The sequence below is a fragment of the Aptenodytes forsteri genome, unplaced genomic scaffold (genome assembly GCF_000699145.1).
Source record: "Aptenodytes forsteri isolate BGI_AS27 unplaced genomic scaffold, ASM69914v1 Scaffold119, whole genome shotgun sequence".
In the NCBI taxonomy this organism is placed as follows: domain Eukaryota; kingdom Metazoa; phylum Chordata; class Aves; order Sphenisciformes; family Spheniscidae; genus Aptenodytes; species Aptenodytes forsteri.
Window position 1 is genome coordinate 1,532,143 of NW_008796165.1, and position 20,565 is coordinate 1,552,707.

General features: G+C 39.1%; 1 protein-coding gene across 2 annotated transcripts; it reads right to left on the reverse strand.

Annotated features, from left to right (window-relative positions):
- Nucleotides 1-389: 389 nt before the first annotated feature.
- On the reverse strand, nt 390-19,770 carry PTGFR (prostaglandin F receptor). 2 transcript variants are annotated; one of them, XM_009287242.1, is made up of 2 exons: nt 18,919-19,770; nt 390-910 (listed from the first exon to the last, which is right to left on the reverse strand). In XM_009287242.1, the coding sequence occupies exons 1-2, from the start codon at nt 19,705-19,707 to the stop codon at nt 605-607; spliced, it is 1,095 nt and encodes a 364-aa protein (XP_009285517.1). In that variant the 5' UTR covers nt 19,708-19,770; the 3' UTR covers nt 390-604. The 2 variants fall into 2 exon arrangements, with proteins under 2 accessions (XP_009285517.1, XP_009285518.1); XM_009287243.1 differs by having other exon boundaries at nt 446-910; nt 19,240-19,770.
- Nucleotides 19,771-20,565: the final 795 nt, after the last annotated feature.

Genomic DNA, 20,565 nt, shown 5'->3' on the forward strand with positions numbered 1-20,565 from the left:
CTAATGAAGCTTGCAGCTCTCCCAAAAATTCATGGAACAGTAAATAATTAAGAGGTCAAGTCAATGGACCAAGCAAACTGGATCATTTAATAAGCTGGGCGCAAGCAAAATGTCTTTTATATATCCAACTGGAAAATTCAATGCCTAGAAGCAAAGAATACCCTTATGGAAAGGATGGTGGACTTTACCCTAGGAAGCAGTGACTCTGCAAAGGATTTGGGGGTATCACTGGTAGATAAAATCTACCCCTTTTAAAAATCACCTTGGAGATCACTTTCACACTTGCATGTGTTCTTAAGAAGCTTGCTAAGGTAAAGGATTTGGTGGGGAGTATTATAAGGAACCCTGTTCACTTTAGTACCTGGAAGGGAGAAATACAGGATGATTTATCATTCCACTACCAGTTTTGGAAGGGATGTATTCTAAAGGGAATTAAAACATTCAAGTGCATCTTTTGGAGTAGCAGTATCAACCGGTAAGCAACAAGAGCAAACCACTCACAATTTAAAACAAATGCCAAACCACTGAGCCTTGGAATTCATTTTAAGGTATTGCCCGTGTATAAGTGTTGCCTCCATCATCTCTTCGTACACTGTGTTTAACTTTATTGCCCTGTAGAGCTGAGTGGCTGTAGGTTTACTTGTTTGGAACTTACTGGTGACTCAGATATTGCTGCAACCTTCAAAGAATTCTTGATGGAGCTGAGTTCCCACATGTGTAAGTTTATGATGTGCACACCACAACATCCCCTTGTGATCTTGTACAGGTTTTTAAGTACGGCTTTCCGGAGAAGAATGTACACCCAGGGATCTAAAATCTGATTCCACGTTGCCATTCGGAGAGCGAAAAGTATTGTTTCACAGGTCTCCTTTGAATGACTCTTGTTTATCCCAATTCTGGCCATTGTCACCTGAAAATGGAACATTTTAAAATTATACATCAAAAAAATACACCAAGAGAGCATGTAAATGGTGAAATCGTTTCAACATTATCTCTAATCTTCACAACTTCACAGCATCAATGCATCCCAATTGCAAAGTAAATACTTTCAGGCATGTAACATTTATCATCGTAGAAATCCTCTAATGTTTTACATAGGATGTACACACGTCTCTGCTGAACCTTGAGCAGAGGATGGCAACCAGCCAGAGAATACCCTCCAAAACCAGGGATTGATTTGAGCAAGGAATAAAAACTTATCCAGAATTTGAGCTAACAAAGCATGCCAAGACTGTTCCAGGGATGGATTTTTTTCAAGGCTAGAGGCCACTGGTAGATCAGAACATTTTAATGAAAGGTATTTATTTTTTCACATTTTCCAAATTAAAGTCTGCATAAGGGATAGAGCACCTTGATTTCATCAAGAAGATTCACACATTTTAAGCTGCAACAGAACACAATTTACTGACACCAGAGGGTTTAGAGGTTTCTAAGAAAATTTAAATCATAGTGACAAAGGCCACTGGTACCTCTCCTCTTGCCAATGGAGACACAGAGAGTTTCATTCACCTGTGGAGGTGCTGCATATGGACAGACCTCCACCAGCAACACCACTGCCGGAGCCAAGGGTTTCACATGGGTGGAGGCATTAGTCTTTCAGAATAGCTCTGCAGGACTGCTTCTGGCAGAAGATACCCAAGGGCTACACCAGCCCAGTAAGTTGTGGCTGGCCTCCCCGCTTTGCAGAGCTGAACCTAGGCTTTGAAACACCAGCTCTAGTGAAACACACGCTGCTGGGGCTCCTGCCCTGAAGAGCTCTCCTTTACAAGCTTTCTGCTACTGAGGTTTTGTAACCTGAGTTCCTGTGTGAAGAAAGCCTCACCCTGCAAAGCCAGGAATCTGCCAGAGGACAGTAAATTACCTCTCTCTATTATTAATGTTAAAAGCACATGAAGACTTTTTTGGTAGAAAGATGAAACACTGTAAGGCTTTCAGTTCCAAAGCCTTTAAAGCGATACAGTTATTTAGCTAAGAAATGGGATATTTTACAACTGATGCTATGAGCACACCGATTTATTGGGCGATGAGAGGTAGGGTCAGTCTGTCCGAGTGCAGAGGGTCCTATTTTCACAAAAAGACATTGTAAAAAAAAAAAACCCAAACTAAAAAAGTAATAATGAATGAAGAGAGAAAACTACCGCTCAAGATTCCAGCAAATCTATTTTACTCCTTTTTAAATGCTTCTCTCTATTTCTAGGCCCTATGTATAGCTTGCAGATCACCACATCCGAGTATAAACTTGAGTGGAACAGAGTGAACGCATAAAAGGAGACTGTACTTGCTTCATTAAGCATTGATCAAGCGTTTCTGTATGGACATCTATGGGAGCAGCGAAGAGAGCCCATAGGAACATTCCTAAGGAAGCTGGTAAGACTGGCAGAAGCACAGCTGGGAACTGGTGTGAGGAGGAGGAGGAATGTCTGAGCACCGAGCCAACACAAACACAAGTCAGTTCCCTGAATCTGCTTTTCACCCCACAACCGTTGGGCGCATTCTTCTCTGACATCAGCAGCCCACCCAAACTTGGACAACTCCTTTGGCTTCTGCACGGGATGTTTTCTCAGGACAGTCCTACATTTTATTTATTAGAGGCGCAATACCACAAGCCAAACTCAGGTGGAATACTCCTTACTCATGCAAGTAGGACTGGGCAGCAAATGACAGAGCACAACAAAGCTCATAGACCAATGTCCTTATCTGATATACCGCATGCTTGACTTAATACAGACATACAGCTTCCTAATCTGCTTCTTGATGTACTTAAAAATTCCATTTATTGTTGTTCTCTCGCATACTGCAAAGTTAATAAATGCCAAATCCAATGCAATTTCATGCCTGGAGGAGGAGGCAGTAGATGTTGCCATCTAGGAAAAGTAGCTCCATCCAGATTTTGTAAATCCGTATTATTTTCTCACGTTACCTAGCAAACTTGTGAGATTCCTTTCCATTTAGTAGTAATCACCTCTAAGTGAATCCATTCATTTGCTGTTCAACTTGCTGGCTCAACGTAAAGTACCTCTGTTTTGATTATGGCTTTACATAAAGTAAATCAGGACAACAAGGAAATTTGATACATAATTTTACGGATTCTGATACTTGGAAAAGCTTCATCATTTAAGATATCTCTTCTGAATACTGGACATACAAAAAATAATATATCTGAACTCACAAGTAGCAAGTAGAGCTTATGTACATAGCTAAATGCTTAATCAACTCAGCTGTGAATCCCTCTATTGGAAATAATAAGATAAAATCTACATTATCTACAAATTTTGTTCCATAAAATAAGAATTTTCTAGCCATATTACTTACATTATTTGGTAGTGTTATGCAGACATTAAAAAATGTTTCCTTTCTTGTATCACTAAAACCAACATAAAATGATATCCCAGATTTCTGAAGTTCTGAGAGGCCGAGATTTCCATATAGGCCTGGAGTAAGAGAATCTCCCTCCAACCCCAAGCATGAGCATTTTTATCCCAAAACACTTGTGGCGGAGCAGTGGTAGTGACAGACATGTTACCATCACATTGTCTCTGGGTATGAAGTGAGATAACTTCTCACTCCTCCAAAAAGCCTGCACTGTCCTGGCAGCTCTTCCACATCTTCTGAGAAAACAAGCAAGAAGACTGCAGGCAGCTGAAGCCAACTGCATGCAAAGAGAGGACAGACAGGAGACCATGTCCTGGCTACTGGAGCCTTTCTAAAGTCATCTGATGCTTTCTAGAACAAGACTCTCAACTCCAGCTGAAGAGGGGTAGAATGGAGTGAGGCCAATATAAATTATTATTTTTATCACATTTTCATGGACAATTTTTTAATTTAAATTCTTAAAATACTATTCCAAAGTCAGTTTGAAATCATAAACTATAAAAAGGCCTAATAAGCTACCAGCTGTTTAATTTCATTGACGCAAAACATGCAGACAGTCTGTATTTGCTCTCTAGGTGCGAGAAAGTCGTGTCACCGGCTCAGAAACTGCAACCAGCGCTTCCTGCAGTGCTAAGCTGACTTCTGGGAGCAGGACCTCTTCTGTAGGCACAGAAAGGACACTTCTTCTTATTTGACTAATACTGTTCAATAATTAGTTCAAAGTCAAGAAACCAATTCAAAGACCGACTTTTTTTTTTCCCTTCCCTGTAGGTCCATCAGGTTAGTGTGATGGAGGAATTCTGTCCTCTGTAGCCAGCAATACACAAGTGGGGAAGCGGGAAGAGGCAACGCGATTGCATCATGTCTAGTTGCCTTTGATCTCCACAACTGAATTTAATATTCATGCAGATTCAGCAGTATGACTCAAAAAATTAATCCCCAGCTGGTAAATAATAAACGTAACTCATGACATTTTCTGACATATTTAGAAATGTAAAAATCCAAGTGGCATTTTGCTGAGTTATACAATGTTTGTATGAACACAGCTGTAGTATGTCTCCCTGGTTTGCAAAAAAATGATGTAACCATGTGATACTTTCTTTAGAAAAGTAACTATAAAAGCATGTAACTGTAAAAGTGACTTTTTAAACCAAGGCTGCCTGCTTGCGAGATCTAAAGTTACTCGGACTCATATTAGTCCTTGTTGGTTTAAGGAAAGACCTGAGAATTCAAATTTGTGTCAAGCAAGGACTTGACACAACACCTTAAACTTCTCCATCTTTTTTTTCCAATTTTAGGCTTCGCTAAAACTAAAGCTCACTTTGCAAGATCCAGAAAGTCTGATGGAAAAGTTTTTAAAACATTTTGAAATTGTTGACTTCTACAATTTTGCATCGAGCAGATAGCATCGGAGAATTGCCATTTCCCTTAGGGACAAAGCTCAGTGCAACAAACTGAAAAAAATTGCTCCGAAGCTTCACACCACTCTCCAAATCTAAACAGCATGTCTTTAATTTCCCTTCCAGTTGGATCTCAATTACATGAGAACAACTAATACACTAAATGGCAGTGCTGCTAAGTCACATTCCTGTTAGTACTCAAGGAGAGCCAGTCAAAACAAGAAGCGGACTTTACAGCTAGTTAGGAAATAAGACAAACTGTAATACTAATTTGATGCATTTCAGCACATAGGCTCTAAATCCAGGTTCTATCCTTGACTTCAGGAAACTGGATAAAAACCAGTCACTGAGAGATTGACATGGAAAGCAGAGCAGACAGGCCAATTTTGTTATGTGTAAACAAATATCAGAAATTCTCTTCCTCTGTAGCTCAGCCTTCAGGCTCCATTTTCCTGTGGGAACCTTGCAGACCCTCCCAAACCTCTTCCTCTTCCTTTGGATTTCATTACAAGCAGTTCTGAGAATTTCCATTAATGGCAGAAAGTCCATGGTTTTTTTCAGTATTTGCAGAGTACTTCTATTTTGTCACTGATGCCTATATCGAATCCAGAGGTGCATATCCTCTTCTCCTAAACCACACAGGACTCAAGGCGGTATTCTATGTCCCACTCCGTAGAAACAAAAAATATATAATTATTTTGAATTTCCAGAAGTTTTTGGATCTTCCATTATTCATATGTGCTACAAAGAAGCCGGTCTGCTACAGGCAAGAGCTGATAGAAGATGATACTTTGTAGTACTCTATAAACACAAAATTTAAGAAAAAAATTTGCAGAAGAGGGGGAGAGAGAAATCAAAATGTATCTATCTTCACATTTTATGTACCATTTTATATCTCCTAAGAACAGCCATTAGAAAAGAAACACTGACAGCAAATTGCCTGTATCATTGCTATACAGATATTGCAGTATATAAACCAAGCATTTGTTGCAACAAAGCTGAGTATGCTTCATTTTATTTTTTATGTGATTCTATATAAGCCAGTTTAAAAGCAAGGGCTTCCAAGAAAAATACGTAGCGCACCACTTCTGCCATCAAAATGTTAGTACACACACTGTGCTACTTATGCCACATAATGCTTTTTATGTTATAGATCTGCAACATGTTTTTCCCCTAACATTTTCCTTTCCATTTTTAAAAGAAAAACATGAATCATAGCTTCAACTTTTATACACCAGATGATCATTTGGCCTAGCAAGTAAATTTTAACTGAGCATAGTGATTTTATAAATGTGTATTTAAAAAGGAATTGGAGAAGACAAAATGCATTAGCAAGTTTTCTTCCACATTAAAGTCCAGAGGATACTTTTAAGGGGATACGTAATACTTCCATGCGTAAAATTTTTCAGGATCAGCTCTTGACAAGTGGCAGCAAAATAAGGGAGTCCCCTTTTCTCCCATGTACACTTCTGTGAAAAAATAATAATGCCGCTAAAAATTAACAATGGATCCACTGGCTCACTATTCACTTGGGGAAAAATCTCTGTCTACCTCCCGAAATCAAGTTCTAGACCAAAACAGGTAAATCAAGCATGGTAACTACTGCCTGCCATGATATGCATCCTTAAACATGCAAGTTTACTTATCCTGTTAAAGGCAGCTAGTCTGAGAAAGACCTTTCTCCTATCGGGGTCGCAGTCTCTCTCGGGAAACACAGAACCCAAATGAGAAACAGACAGAAAAGATTTGGATGACCAGAGGTAGCTGAGGTTGCAAAAACATTTTGTAGAAGCTTATTTAGCCATCACGTGCTCCATATTTACCCCCCTTAAAATGGAGCTGCATAAACCTTTTGGAGGTATTGTAAAGCTAAAGGCACTCAGAGGTCAGAGGTGTTCCCAAAGCACTACTGGCTGTGATAAAAGTCAAAAAAGTATGAAGAAAACAGGAAACACAACATTTTGCATGAAGTCAATGAAAATAGTTTCTAATATTCCTTCTCAGACACAGTGGATTCTGTGATCAGGCAATTTCTCACCGGCCAATGATACCGCTTCATGAACATGGTACTGTTCAGGATACACGTGCCTCTTCTCACGTTGGCAAGGCCAAAGCCTTGAAACGGTATGTCCGAGCACCCCTCTGAATTGGTAGGGCAGATCTCACATCAACTGAACGCCAAAGAAAAGACTGCAGTATAGCAGCATATATGAGACGCTGCAGCCATGACGTTAAAGTAAGGCTGTGCGGGTGTTTCCCACCCAGCAGCTCAGCTCTGTCTGACCTTGCTGTATGATCCCTCCTCGCTGAGGCCGTTCAGTTCTTCTGAGCTTTCTGCTCTCCTCATGCAGGCTCAGGTCTGCAGAGGACTCACAGTCTATTGCACTCCATTACTGTGCCATTAGAGGCAAGTGTGACATTTTCACCATCTGTGTTTTTACAGCTTGATGCAAAGTATTTATGGATGGCAATACACTTTCTGAACAAACATTTGGAAACATCATTTGAAATGAGGTTTTTATATATGCAAGAATTTGTCAAAATTACTGAAAAAAAATGTAAAATGCCACAACTTTATACTCACTATTCATATTTTATTAACTGCCTTTGGCATTATCATGCTCTATATAAGGCAGTAATGCAATTATGAAGTAAGCCTCATAAACAGAAGGATATTTTTGTGTGCATAAACTCGCAAACATTAACTGAAAGCGAAGCTTTTCTTTTCTGTCAACTTTCCCCTTAGACACTACCTATTTGCATCTGTTTTGCAGTAACATAAATTCAGGTTGGGCTTGAATGAAGCACTCCAGGTCACCTCTCTTTGTTTCTCCAAAAGAATCCAGATATTTCTATCTTGGATTGACAGCCCTTTTTCCTTCTTTCCTATCCTCCCCCTCAAAATTAGAAATACTTTGGTTCAACTAGCTGGCAATGTAATTCCTCTCACAGCTTAATTGATTAACTCACTTGAAAGCAAAGCAGAATGGATATGGATAAAGAAGATTTTAGCATTGAAAACAGTAGATGACTCGCTTCAAAATGAAAAGACATAGTGTCCGTACCAAAGTCAAATAAACAACCTGTTTCCTGAGCTACATGTTTTAAAGTCACAAGAAAGCCTGCTTCCATAGAGCGAGGAATGTATTGCTGCCTAACAACAAGGCCTATAACAAAAACCTCTTGTACAAAAAAATTAATTTTACAGATAAAATTAAAATATTCTTTATCCAGCAATGCTGAGAGAAACTTTACAGGACAACTGCTAGACCTCTTGGGACCAGAAAACAATAGAGTATTTCTAATACTGCATAATAAGGACCATCCTGAGAAACACAAACAAAACAAATAAGTAAGTATTTAGGGATGTAAAGACTATACATATTCAGGATCCATTTATTCTTCCCTTAGGGTCAGTCGGGTAAAGCGTCAAACCCTGGAAATGGCCTATTACTTCTCTTTTATTGCTTTGCCTTTTCAGGTTTTCACACTCATTTGGAAAACAATCACATTTTTATTGGTTAAATAAATATTCTCATTGATTTAAGAGCAACAGAACTTCTCTCACTAATACCCTACAAATACCCAAAGAAAGAATCACAAATAACACATAATACTGGGGAGGAAGAGAACCGTCTGAATACAGAAAAAAAGAAACAATATACAGACAACCCGGAGGAAAAAGGAGCTGCAAAGGTCCATAATTATAGAATTAATTCAGCATTTAATTACTGTTATGCACAGGATCAAATCAACAGCTTAGAAGTGAACTGTCTTTTCAAACATCACCACGTTCATGCTGCTTCATTACTGAAGTCATCCTCCACTGTATTTACATGTCTGAGGAGAGAGACAATATAGATTCAGCAACCAGAGGCAAATCTTCCACTTACGTCTTTGAGAGCAAGAAAATGTTCTTCTATAGGGAATGCAGGATCTGCCAGTTCTTACCTGGCCATTTTTTTAATTATCTCAGATTTGTTACTTTTGTTTAAGAAGCCAAGAATTAGGCTGAATTCTCTAAGGGTTCCTTGGAGAGGTCACTCCCTGATTTCAGAGGAATGGCACATACATGCAGGCTTTCAGGGCAAATACCACTGAACCCAGAGATATCCATACATATTAGAAGTGTTAAAAGAAGGGAGAAGAATTTCACAGTGAGTTAGTCATGCTATATAGTGTCCTTTTCACCTCTTCCAGAATCCAGGAATGCAGATGGCTTTGATGTGTGACCGAGCCTGCAAGACCTCAAGTTAACAACAGGTCTAAAAAAGTAAAGAATCTACTCTATTGTCTATCAATGGAGTCAGACCTTCAGTTTAATAGTCTGAGAAATTACGGCATTTATTACATGGATGTAGGGGGAAAAAGAAGAAAAGAAAAAACTGTTAATTTGTAATTATATTTACATATGTTTATGTTTACCATGTATGCAACATACACAGTGGAGGAAAATGAGATCTTTTTAAAGATGGACTGGAGTACTAGTTACCTAATGACTTGGTGCTATCTGATTTGCAGGATTTGCACATCTGGCTGGAGGCAAAGGAAGATGAGATGTGTTCCTTTCATGTTATTTTAAAAAAAATCACTTTTGTTAAAGTGACTTATTCTATATATCATTCTGGAGAAGTACACTAAAAAGCTATGAATGAAAATATCAGGGCTAATGAATTTATTTACCAAGATGGAATATATAATTTGCATTTCTTTTTCTTTAATATTGGCAAATAAATTAAAAGGCACTGCTGTGCAGCTGGACCATCTTTTAGGTGGAGGAGGAAAGAGAAAAATCAAATCTCCATTTAAGAGTGATTTATTTCTCACTACTTCTGCAAACCCACGCTCCTGGTAAAAAGTGGATTCAATTTTATTTCCAACTCACTAATGAACTGTAAATCCTAAAACAAATTGCTGTCACTCACATGGATCCTCACATCCTTCCTGCTTCACCTTCTGTTTTAACACCTTTCCATGCAGTGAGGCAGAGGGGAATGCAGCTGGCCACATCCCCGCCAGCGCAGTCTTCCTCCCCACATCCTCACCTCCTGATGTTGGTCATTACATGGGTGACGCGGTTGCTCACAGGCAGACTCACCACATCCTTTACATCCTCCCTCACTCCCATAACTGTGGGGTGGCCGTGCAGCCCATGCACGGCCAGCTTACGCAGGGTTCAAGCCACCTGAGGCAGCTGGCAGCACACGGGTCTGAGACAGCAAGTAGGGGACCAGCTGGAGATCGGTCATTAACTTCCATTTCTCCAATGACAAAGTAATCTTTGGTTTCTGCAAGTTTAGTATTGAGGCCTAATTTTCTTTAAAAAAAACCTCAGTTCAGGACATCCCTTACACAAAGGCCCATCTTCAGGCTTCTTCGGGAAATCATGCAGAAACACAACTCCGCTGCCATTCACACCCACACTTCGGCACGCATCTCTGAGTAAGGTCTTCACACGGATCATTAAAAAGAGTTGCTAAGAAAGAGCTTATGAGGTGCTCTCCACTCTCTGCTCTGTCTGCAGCAGGTAAGAGCAATCCTTCAGCAAGAGACAGTATATTACCTACAACGCGGCTCAGGTTCATTCAACGCCTCAGCTATTTCGCCTCATCCAACATGAGAATGAATCCGAAAGAATGAATCGCAATTACTAAAACTTCACTGTAACTCCTGGTGTAAACCCTTTCTGCAACGTTCTGCTACCTGACCGTTACTATTCCTAAAAGCACATACGCAGAACTCATGATGGGATCGTGCTCCTGTTCTGCTAGGCACTGTGCACGCACACAGTAAACAGGCACCTTCCTTCCTCGGGGAGCTTGTAACCCGAACTGCAGTTCAGCAATTTCTGACTATTTTAATGCCAAATCTAAGCCTTAAAAGCACGTGAGGTAAGAATTATTGCTCTGTTTTAAATCTAAACAGCATATTTCCCAGAAGAGGATCCAAATAATGCACGCTCTCAGACATGAACTGATTCTACACTGCTATTGAGACAAGTAACTTCTGCTAGAAAGCATTTATAATCACCATGCAAAACTTAAGATTGTGAACTAACACCGTACCAACATAATAAACATCTCACAGAATATATGAATGTATATCACACACTGATGTCTGTCATGTTAAACCTGGTGAGGATGGAGCAGTTTCTGGAGCTGTTCCATGTGAGCGTATTTGTCCCAGACTTTTCAGCAACAAGTTTACCATTTAAAGACTTTAGACAGTCAGGAAAAAGAGCTTTCCTAAAATAACCATCCAAAAATGGTTATGCCATGTATGGCATTTTCCAAAAATGGCTATGCCGTGTATGATATTTTCAAGCAAGAAAGGCCTGAATAAGTGTAATATCTAGGAAATAGGAAGAATCCACTTTTATCAAACAAAATTGGAATGTGTATCACATTGACTTACTTTTTTATAGCAGGCACAGAATCGAAAAACTTTACCAACTGAATAAATAAGGGGAGGTTGTGAATGGAAATTTATATGGCTGAAGATTTCAGAATATGATTTTTTGAGATGGCATCTTCAAAATGGAAAAAAATCAAAATTTTCTGTGAAAGTCACTGACATCTATTTGGAATTAAATACTGATTTTCAATGTATAGATCTTTATGGTCTAATTCTGTACATATAAATGTAAAAAGCAAGCAGCAAGCAATTTTGAAAGAAAAATAGGACCACGTTGTTTTGAAAATGCAATGTTCTCACATGACTGGAAACCTGCCTTCCCTACTTTTTCTCTCCAAAACCAACCTCATTGCATTCTGATGGCACTGCATTTTCAGAAAAAGGCTTTATGTAAGTTTTTCCAAACAGCACAAGTAAACATAGATAACAGAAACTATAATTATGCCTCTCCAAAAGCCTCTGATAAAGGACAGTCTGTCAATCTCAGCTCTTCTTCCTTCCCTGGTTCATACCATTACTGCAGGACAATACGCCAACCACTATCCATTTCTTCTCCAGAACTTCTTTCCTGTTGAGAGAGTATCTCAGCTGCTCAACTCCCTGACTTCTGTGAGAGGGAGGTAAACACTTGAATTACAAATATAGCCACAATTAATATAGAGTTTCTAAACACTCTATGATAAGCGTGGGCCAGGGCGTAGTTTAAAAACATTTTTTTTTTAATTATTCGTATTTCTCAGATATGATAAACTACGCCCTGGCCCACGCTTAAAAACATTTTTTTTTTAATTATTCGTATTTCTCAGAAAGGCTAAGGCCCGTAAGATCTCTACAAACTGTAAAAGATGAAAATAGGAACAGACCAATTCTGAACACTGAAACAGTACCTTTGAAATTCAGTATCATTTTAGGTGGGTATACTCTAAAATGATGCTCATTCCATTTCTCATCTAACCTGGTGGAAATTTGCCAGCTGTGCCTCTTAAGAATCCAAAATAAAAGGAAGATCTCTACAACCAACACTAATAAAAGGCATGAACATCTTATCCAAGGGTTTCTAGTATCATAGAAACACATCTGAATAGGTGGATTGAATTTTTAAATGCATTGTGTTAAGCTTTGTTATTCTCTCTCTGCAAAAACCTACAATTTCTTTCCATGGAGTATTTTCATGACGACATACAAAAGCACGCTCGAATTGTCTGAGTTGCTGCTTAAACCTTATTCCACAGGAAACTAAGCTAAAAAGACACTTCTGTCTTGAGACTAACAAAAACTTCATCAAAATGAGTGTTCTCTTTCATCTTAACTCCTAAAATCAGCACTTTATTCCAAAGCATCTTTTGGGCCATAATATTAGGAACGACACTAACATTTCAGTGATTTAATCTTGCGTATCAGAAGCTCATTCAGAGGAACTCAAGCAGGAATAGTAATTGAATTTGCACAGTGTTAAAGGATGTATTGAGAAACTCAGCAAGCAATTAAAAGGCCATGATATGAGGGAGAGCGAGAACCCTTTTTCTAGTGTAGCTTGAAAGACAAGGAAACCGATATGAGACTTTTTTCTTTCCAGAGGAACTCGGGGAGCTTTTTATTCAGTCAAACAGCCGCTCTTGATCTGACCTCTTCTGACACAGCAAGGCCTAGAAGAGAATTAACACCCTACCATTGACAATAACCGTTATGGTATTGATGCTTCAGACTATAGATAAATAGGCGTATCTAGCAGGCCTTCTGCTAGAAAAAAGCTTTTTTCTTTTCCCTGTGAAACTGGTTCATTTATTAAAACCGTTGTGGCAGAAGTGGGCTCCTGAGGTGGGCTTGCACCCAGCCCAAGAGATGCACTGACAACGTCCAGTGGGTATTCCTGTGGAGGTCCTGCAGCAGGTCACCTCTCCTGTGCCCATCAGCATGCTGCAGTAGTGTAGCCCAGACCCACCTCGAACCACATCTTCTTTACGCTGACAGCATGTCCTGTCTTTGTATGGTGTCAACAGACAACCGTTCAAGCAAAACATGACAAGAATTCAATGACAAAAGCCAGCACAAACATAGTAATTATCACTGATTATCTTCTTAAAAATCTGAATCTTGAAAAAGACAGACAAAGTGTGTTTTTCCCCTGTGAAAGTAACTTCTATAACGGCATTCAAAGCTGCAAGGTTAGCTAAACATGTTTAAGAGTATCTCCCTCACTCTTCAGAAACGGATGACTGGAAATTGAAAGTCTAATTTATTCTTTTTCAAAAGAAAAGATCACTCTCCTTGTTGACAGTGCCTGTGCAGGCACAACGAGCTCACGGAGGCTGCAGCTTTGACGAACAACGTGTTTTGCCAGTGGCTCTGTAAGAGAATACACTTCTGCAGAGCAGCCACTCACGAGCTCTGGGGTGGCTGTACTGTACATGGCGACAAGGGCCTCACCGGCAAAGTGTGGACCTGCTTCTTGGGACATCTTGTCTCTGCTTCTCCTCAGCTGCGTTTTTCAATTATGAAAATCACCAGCCAGAGAGCGCAACAGAAGGGACAAATTTTTAAGTAACTATTTTGTTGTAGGGACAATACAACCAGCAATTTTTGAAGGCATACAAACAACATTAATAAAGCAATGAGCTCGTATAAATGATGCCCATTGCACATATAAGCATAAGGTAGTATAACAGAAATTTAAACTGCCAGCTTGTTAAAGAATACAGAAAACAGGAATGGAGGAAGATGCTTCAAGGGTAACAGGGGTTCCTGGCAAAGCGTCACTGTGCAAGTATATACATGACTACACATACAAAAATACTAAAATGAGATGCACAGAGGACTGCCTTGTACAACAAAGTACCTTATACCGTATGCAACCACATGGCCTAGAATCTAGTTAGTGTAAAACCTGCAACCCACTGACCTCCTTCAGCACATACCAACCAGGAGCCTGTCTCAGCACCCGAAATACCTGGTGGAGCAACCAGGGTGGGGTGGGCTGGGGTAAGGGTATTCCACCAAGAGCATCCCTGTTAGCGCAGCACTGCCCTTCTCGCCTCCTCCGGCAGCATATTCATTGAAAGAACCACTCAGACCAGCTCCGGCAGCTTCTAGGTCGGAGTGATTCAGCAAATAGTAAGCTAAATGCAGCCCTAGATGCACGAAAACCAACCATCAAGCCTCGCTGCATGAGACAATCTGAGGACAAGAAGAAGTCAGAGCGAGTTCAGAGAGACACAATCAGCATAGCAAATTGGAAAGGGAAGAGATGACATAAGAAGAGACTGCTAGAAATTAATCTAGGTGGTAAAAAAAGCAACGGAATAAGAGCTGATTTAATCATATGAAATAAATAGCTGAGATATTTAAAAAAAAAACCAGAAGGAGCAGCTATTTTCTGCATTAGAGGCGAGGTAAAACTAGAATGAAAGTAATCAGATAATTGCATGGAAAAAGATCTTAGCAAGAATAATTTAAATGTAAAAGTATTTTTCTCAGTCTAAGACTGTGTTCCACACATGAAAAAGATTATACATTTCTCCATATCATAATTTGTTCCTGTAGATAAATTCACTCTGAAATAAACCCCTCCTGCCCATAATTACATGCAGTTCATTTTGCTACTCCAAAAACAAAATTTGAAATGTTTTTATCCCTTGAGCCCCACAGAATTTGATGTACTGAAGTCAAAATCTGCTCATACGAACACAGCTCCAAAAACAAGCTGTTTCATGAGAGGCCAGACATCAAGTCACAGCCAAAAAACAGCTTTATATAACAATCTATTTCATCAGAGATGCTTGTCACAAAATGCTCCAGCCCAACTATTTGCTTTGGGAATCCAACCCCTAGGGACCAAATTTATCCAACAAAATTCACATATCCCTAGCAAAGGGCTAAGATTCTAGCAAGGGTGAAAAAAGATTACTTACTATGCAGAGAAGTTGATGTTAACTATCTTCGGAACATATTTGCCTGGAATTACCCATCACAAAGCAAAATTATTTGGACCCAGAACACATATGCCTCTGCAAATCATTGACTACATAGATTATTGGAAAACTCATGAATTTCACTTGTTCCTTTTTTTGTGATTTCCCTCCCGCTCTCAACTCCTCAAAAGGAGATAAATGTTCCCCCACAAGGGAAGAAGCAGCGAGCACCCCTCATTCTGGTACTCCATTAAGGAAAGATTCCCACACAGTGGCAGAAAACTTGAAAAAGCTGCTCATTTTTGAGGAACAAATGAGATGGAGCTTCAGGAAAGAAATCAGAAGGAAGAAGTGAGAAGGAAGTCCCTGTCCAACAGCCCCAAGCAGAGCTCCACATGAGCCATGCCATGGGCTCTGCTCCTGAAAAACGCTCCAGATCTCCAGGAGTCTTAAAATAGAGGTGGTGATTGACTATAGCATTATATATTATTATATATAACATTAAATGTTAGATATAGATACATACAGATATAAAAAGGCACCAAAACAAGTTCACTACCACTGAGCAGGTACAGAAGTCAAGTTCAGTTCCACACCAGACACCATAAAGGACAATCCAGGGTCTTGTGCCTTTACTTTCATCTAAAAGTGATTTTAGCACAGGACAGTGACTGAATATATAACTCCACTTGGAAAAAAAAAAATTAAAATCTAATAGTGATGATAAAACCTGCAGATAAAATCTGCAGTTGGATTACAGTATTGGATAGACTTGATTTTAGTAGCCATGCACATATGACAATCGACGTAACACCAGATGATTAAAAGCAGAAGAAAAATAAACAAAGCAAACCCCCCATCAGATGGTGAATCACACCAAACAAATCTAAACTCTTGTATCTACAAACCACATGTGGCATAAACTGCATCGCCTTCCTACGCTTTCTATTCCAAAGGTTGGTTTGGTTTATAATTGCTTCAGTTTATATAGAGGCAATTCACTCTCACATAACGTTTTATTCTGTATACTCCTTGAGGATAGAGAACATGGGTAAAATTCGCAATTCAAGGATTGACACTGACTTCTAGATTTTGCTTTGAGAAAAAATTTAAAAAGCAAATGAATGCAAAACAAGCATGTATTTAGCTACTTTGCCAAATAATTTCACCTATGAACACCTGCTCATATTTATTTCAAGAAATACATATTTTGGTATATGCTGATTAAATTACAGAATCTAAACAATTCATTTCACAAATTAAAAGCCCTGAGAGGTTTCAGATAAATCAGACAAGTAGATTTGGATCAGCAATTCTTCGTAAATCATACGCTTTGATAAACCCTGGATCTCTTTACTGTAGCACTTTAGCAGTACATTCCTGGCAAAGCTTTATTACACTGAATCTATATGCTCCACTGCAGTCCAATAAAGCTTGCTAAATTAACACTGCACTTATAATGCTGTTTGTATTCAGTGAATACAATGCTATCAAAACAAAGAGTTGGTAATTCAGAGAATTAACTTTGATGACAACTCAACAATCCTAACAGCTAAGAAAGGTAGTATCTACCAAGGACCCCGTCCTTCACATTTTCCAGACTATTGAAGTCTCTGGCTAAAACACTAATTGTTCACTTCCTTGCAACTTTGTTTCAAGAACTAAATCCTACCTTCACTAACTTTTTTTTTTAACTTCTTGTTTCTAACATAAATTTGTCCATATTGCAGAACTGTCTTCCATACTGCCAGGCTAATTTTGGTGGTAGCTTGGCTCATCTCATTTCAAAAGAGATCCAGAAGCAAAGCGTCGCGAGCCCGGAACACACAGAGAGCACCGGCAGATTTGCCACCCAATGAACCAGAATTGCTTATGTATCACCTCCCTCTGCAACACAGTCCCCAAAACTACCAAGAACAAAATTAAGCAAGAAGTCATTGACTGCTCTATAGCACCAGCTGATGAAAACACCAAACTCTGAAAAGGCTCTGGAAAAAAATTTGCTGCTGGAATAATAATTCATTGTCAACTACAACTTAGATGAAATTAAATACTTTAACAAAAGTAGTGTTGTGATTTCATTGAAGATTGTCAAGATTTTAAAGATTATGTTTTTATAATTAATAAAAATTGAAAGGCATAACAAAATTACCAACACTGAAAAAACAACCACAGTAGTTGCAACGTAGTGTTCCTTCATATGTTGAATAAATGAAGTATCCCCTTTTGCATTAAAAAAGTCTATAGCTCTTTTGATATCCAAGGGCTTTTTAAAAATCAAATTAATGCCAACCTTTAAGGACAGTTATTTTATCTGAAAATAAACGTCACCAGAGGATAATGTACTGTTTTTTCATGATAAGTAAAGCCATCATTTGAGTTGCTTTTCTTGAAAACCACTCTGTGGCTTGCGCCAGGCAAATTTCAGGAGGTGTCTGGAAGTAGGTTCACTACAAGAGCTTGCTGTACTGTTCTGACAACTTTGTTTATGCTCTATACACCATAACCGGGACACTGACAAAAGCCAACATGAATTTAAACTATGCTGTAGAGCAAGTCTAGAAAAATCAGTAGAGAAGGAGGGGAAAATTCTGTGTGTGTTGAACAAAAATGAAAGAGTTTTTGTGCATTTCAGTGATGCAGAAACATCCAAACTCTCTCCCTGAAGTCTGCGATACTGGATTAATTAAATGCTACCTGCCAGATATACCCAACTGCTGCAGCTAGGCTAATATCAGTATCTAATTCAGAACTAGTTCAGGTAACTCCATGCTATACCATAGGCAGTGAGTAGATGAGATGTAGCTGGATCTGATTCAGATCTCAGATTTAAATTTCTGTATTTGTAAGCTCAAACCAAAATTGCTCCTCATTCACATTACTGGAAAACTACGGGACCTTGTTTCTAGGAAACAAATTAAGATTTCATATTACTTGTGACTTAACCTCTCTCACCCCAGTAAAAAAATAAATTTTCTTCAGTCAGGTTTACTGCAGTAAAAAGAGTCACAGTTAATATCAGCTTTATAATGTCATCATACAACAGGAGCCGTCAAATTCTTTCCCGCTTTCTCTGACCCTGCTAGAGCACACACTAACATGAGCAACACTTACTGCTCTGGAAGAGTCACAGCAGTTACCAGCAAGCAGTCCTAAGTCACAGCCGGGACAGCTGAGAAAGTGCACTGACTGCACAGAGCAGCTTTGCTAGTCATCTGTCCGGATTACAAACCCAGTTTGGTCAGGTCTAAACCAAATTTTTATTTTAACCCACTGCCAACCACTGGTTTTTAACATGACTCTAAAGCAAAGCCCTTAATACCTTGCTAATGGAGTAGAGGATTTTTACATTCTTAACTGTTATCTTCCGTAACACAGTTCAGAAGTGGCAGCAAACCATAATAATAACAACGAACAGACTACCATAAATAAAAAATGATATGAACCACAGTACAGACTAAACAGACTTGCCACTCCAAGATTGCACTGAATTTTTGGACAAGCTCAATATTTGCTCTGATTTATTCTAGCCACCATTCTGCTACCACTGTCTGCTTCACAGCACTGGAAATAAAGTCCTCACACTCCCTATACATTTTGCTTACTCAATCTATTTTGCTTATGATCAGAAGTGGAAAGTAATTACCATTTTTGTTATAGATGCACAGGTACATACATTATGGGCAACATGCCGTAAAATTAATACCTTGAAGAGTGAATGGAGTTGTTACCACAGCTAAAGCGCTTTAAAACCTGGAAATAAAAAAGTATAACTTTTATACAGTGATGTGCATTAAAAATTGGCAAACACATTAGGCTCTTACCAGGAATGGACTCCAGCAAATGCAAGAAACACACATTATAGCCAAGAGCTGAATGATCATTTCAAAATGATGAGATCTGCCTTGTCTTTGTTGACTTTTAAATTTGACTCTTAAGAGGGTAATTCCTGTGACAGCATTGCACAAGAATGAAATAGCAAGGGCCAGTAACCCAAGGCAAGAAAAAAGTAAGAGATAAAATCTGTCTTCCCAGTCCTCAACATGTTCTGTTTTATAGAAGCACCAGGTCCTCGATGCTTGAATTTGATAGGCTCTAAACCTAAGAATAGGCAGCAAAGCTATAATAACAGCAAACAGACATACCATAGTCAACATCATTTTCACATGTTTAGAAGTCATTTTTGTAGAGTGAAATATTGGCTTAGTGACTCCAATGCACCGTTCAACAGCCATCACACTGCCCAGGAAGAGCGGGCACAAACCAAAGAAAACCATGCAGATGCCAAAAACACTGCAAAGAATGTTGGACTGGTTGAATCGAATCCAGTCTTTATCCGATGCATACACAAACACTGCAATGGCTCCGTTGATGAGGTGGCCAAAGAGATCTGTGACGACCAAACCACTAGCAAGAAGCAGAAAGGAGGCTTTCGATTTCTGTCTAAATCTCTGATACGCCTTCATGAGAATTGCTATTGCAAGACTGTTGGACAAAATTCCCACCGTCATGAAGATTATCGAAAAGAAAACTGAAATCTTCTTCTCCGTGTGGCAGGTTGTGTTTTTCAAGACTCCAAATCCAGCTAGCCCTGGTGATTTTGAACTGTTCATGGTTAGGAAAGGAGAGGCAGCCCTCAAAACATTTCAGCAGTCTTGCAATCAAAAGGCATCTGCAATATTAAAAACAAATAAACACACACTGTAAGAGGCATACCACTGTTCAAATGACATTTGAAGCAGAAATTCTATAATACTAGTCTGTGGTACAAATCTAATTTTCTGGTTTTCTGAGTGATATGATATGGCATCATATTTTAAGCGCATCAGTCACAGGATAAAACAATTACCTGCATGCATTAGACAATGCAGATATAGCATACAGTATCTTTATAGTCTCTGCACATAGAAGATATACAGATAATGTATAAAATGCTCCTGTACACATAACCAGAGAAACCATACAAAACATTCTGGTGGTTAAACTATGATATATATACACAAATGTTTTTGCAAGATACTCCTAGAATGAAAGTATTTATCAGCCCAACCACAGTCAGAAGTGAAATACTCAAACTGGAATGTTTTGAGAAGATAATCACACTCCATTTTTCTTCTCACTGCTAAGCATTTATTTTCAAAACAATGTCCTAACATCTTCCAAGTAATTCTCCTCTCACAATTCAACGTTTTAAAGCTTTTAACGTAACCAACACTGAAGTCTCCAACTCCGTAGCTCCCTCACTGAAGTACAAACTTGTATTTTAGCGGCCCCTTACTCAGAGGCCAATTCTGCAAGTTACTTTACACTTTATCTCCCATCTCTACTCTCAAGACATTCCTGCCGGCAAAAAACTTCCCGTGCAGAAGAGCGATCAGGCTTTAATAACGCACAACACAAAGAGGCGGTGCAGCCCCTCCGTTACCGAGCTAGATCAGAAACCGGGCATGCCGGAGCCAAAGGTGCTTCTA

Coding starts and splice junctions, on each gene's coding strand:
- PTGFR (XM_009287242.1), bottom strand. CDS start 19,707: ATGAACAGTTCAAAATCACCAGGGCTAGCTGGATTTGGAGTCTTGAAA. Junction 911..18,918: donor TTTGCTGGAGTCCATTCCTG/GTAAGAGCCTAA, acceptor TTCCATTTTCAG/GTGACAATGGCCAGAATTGG.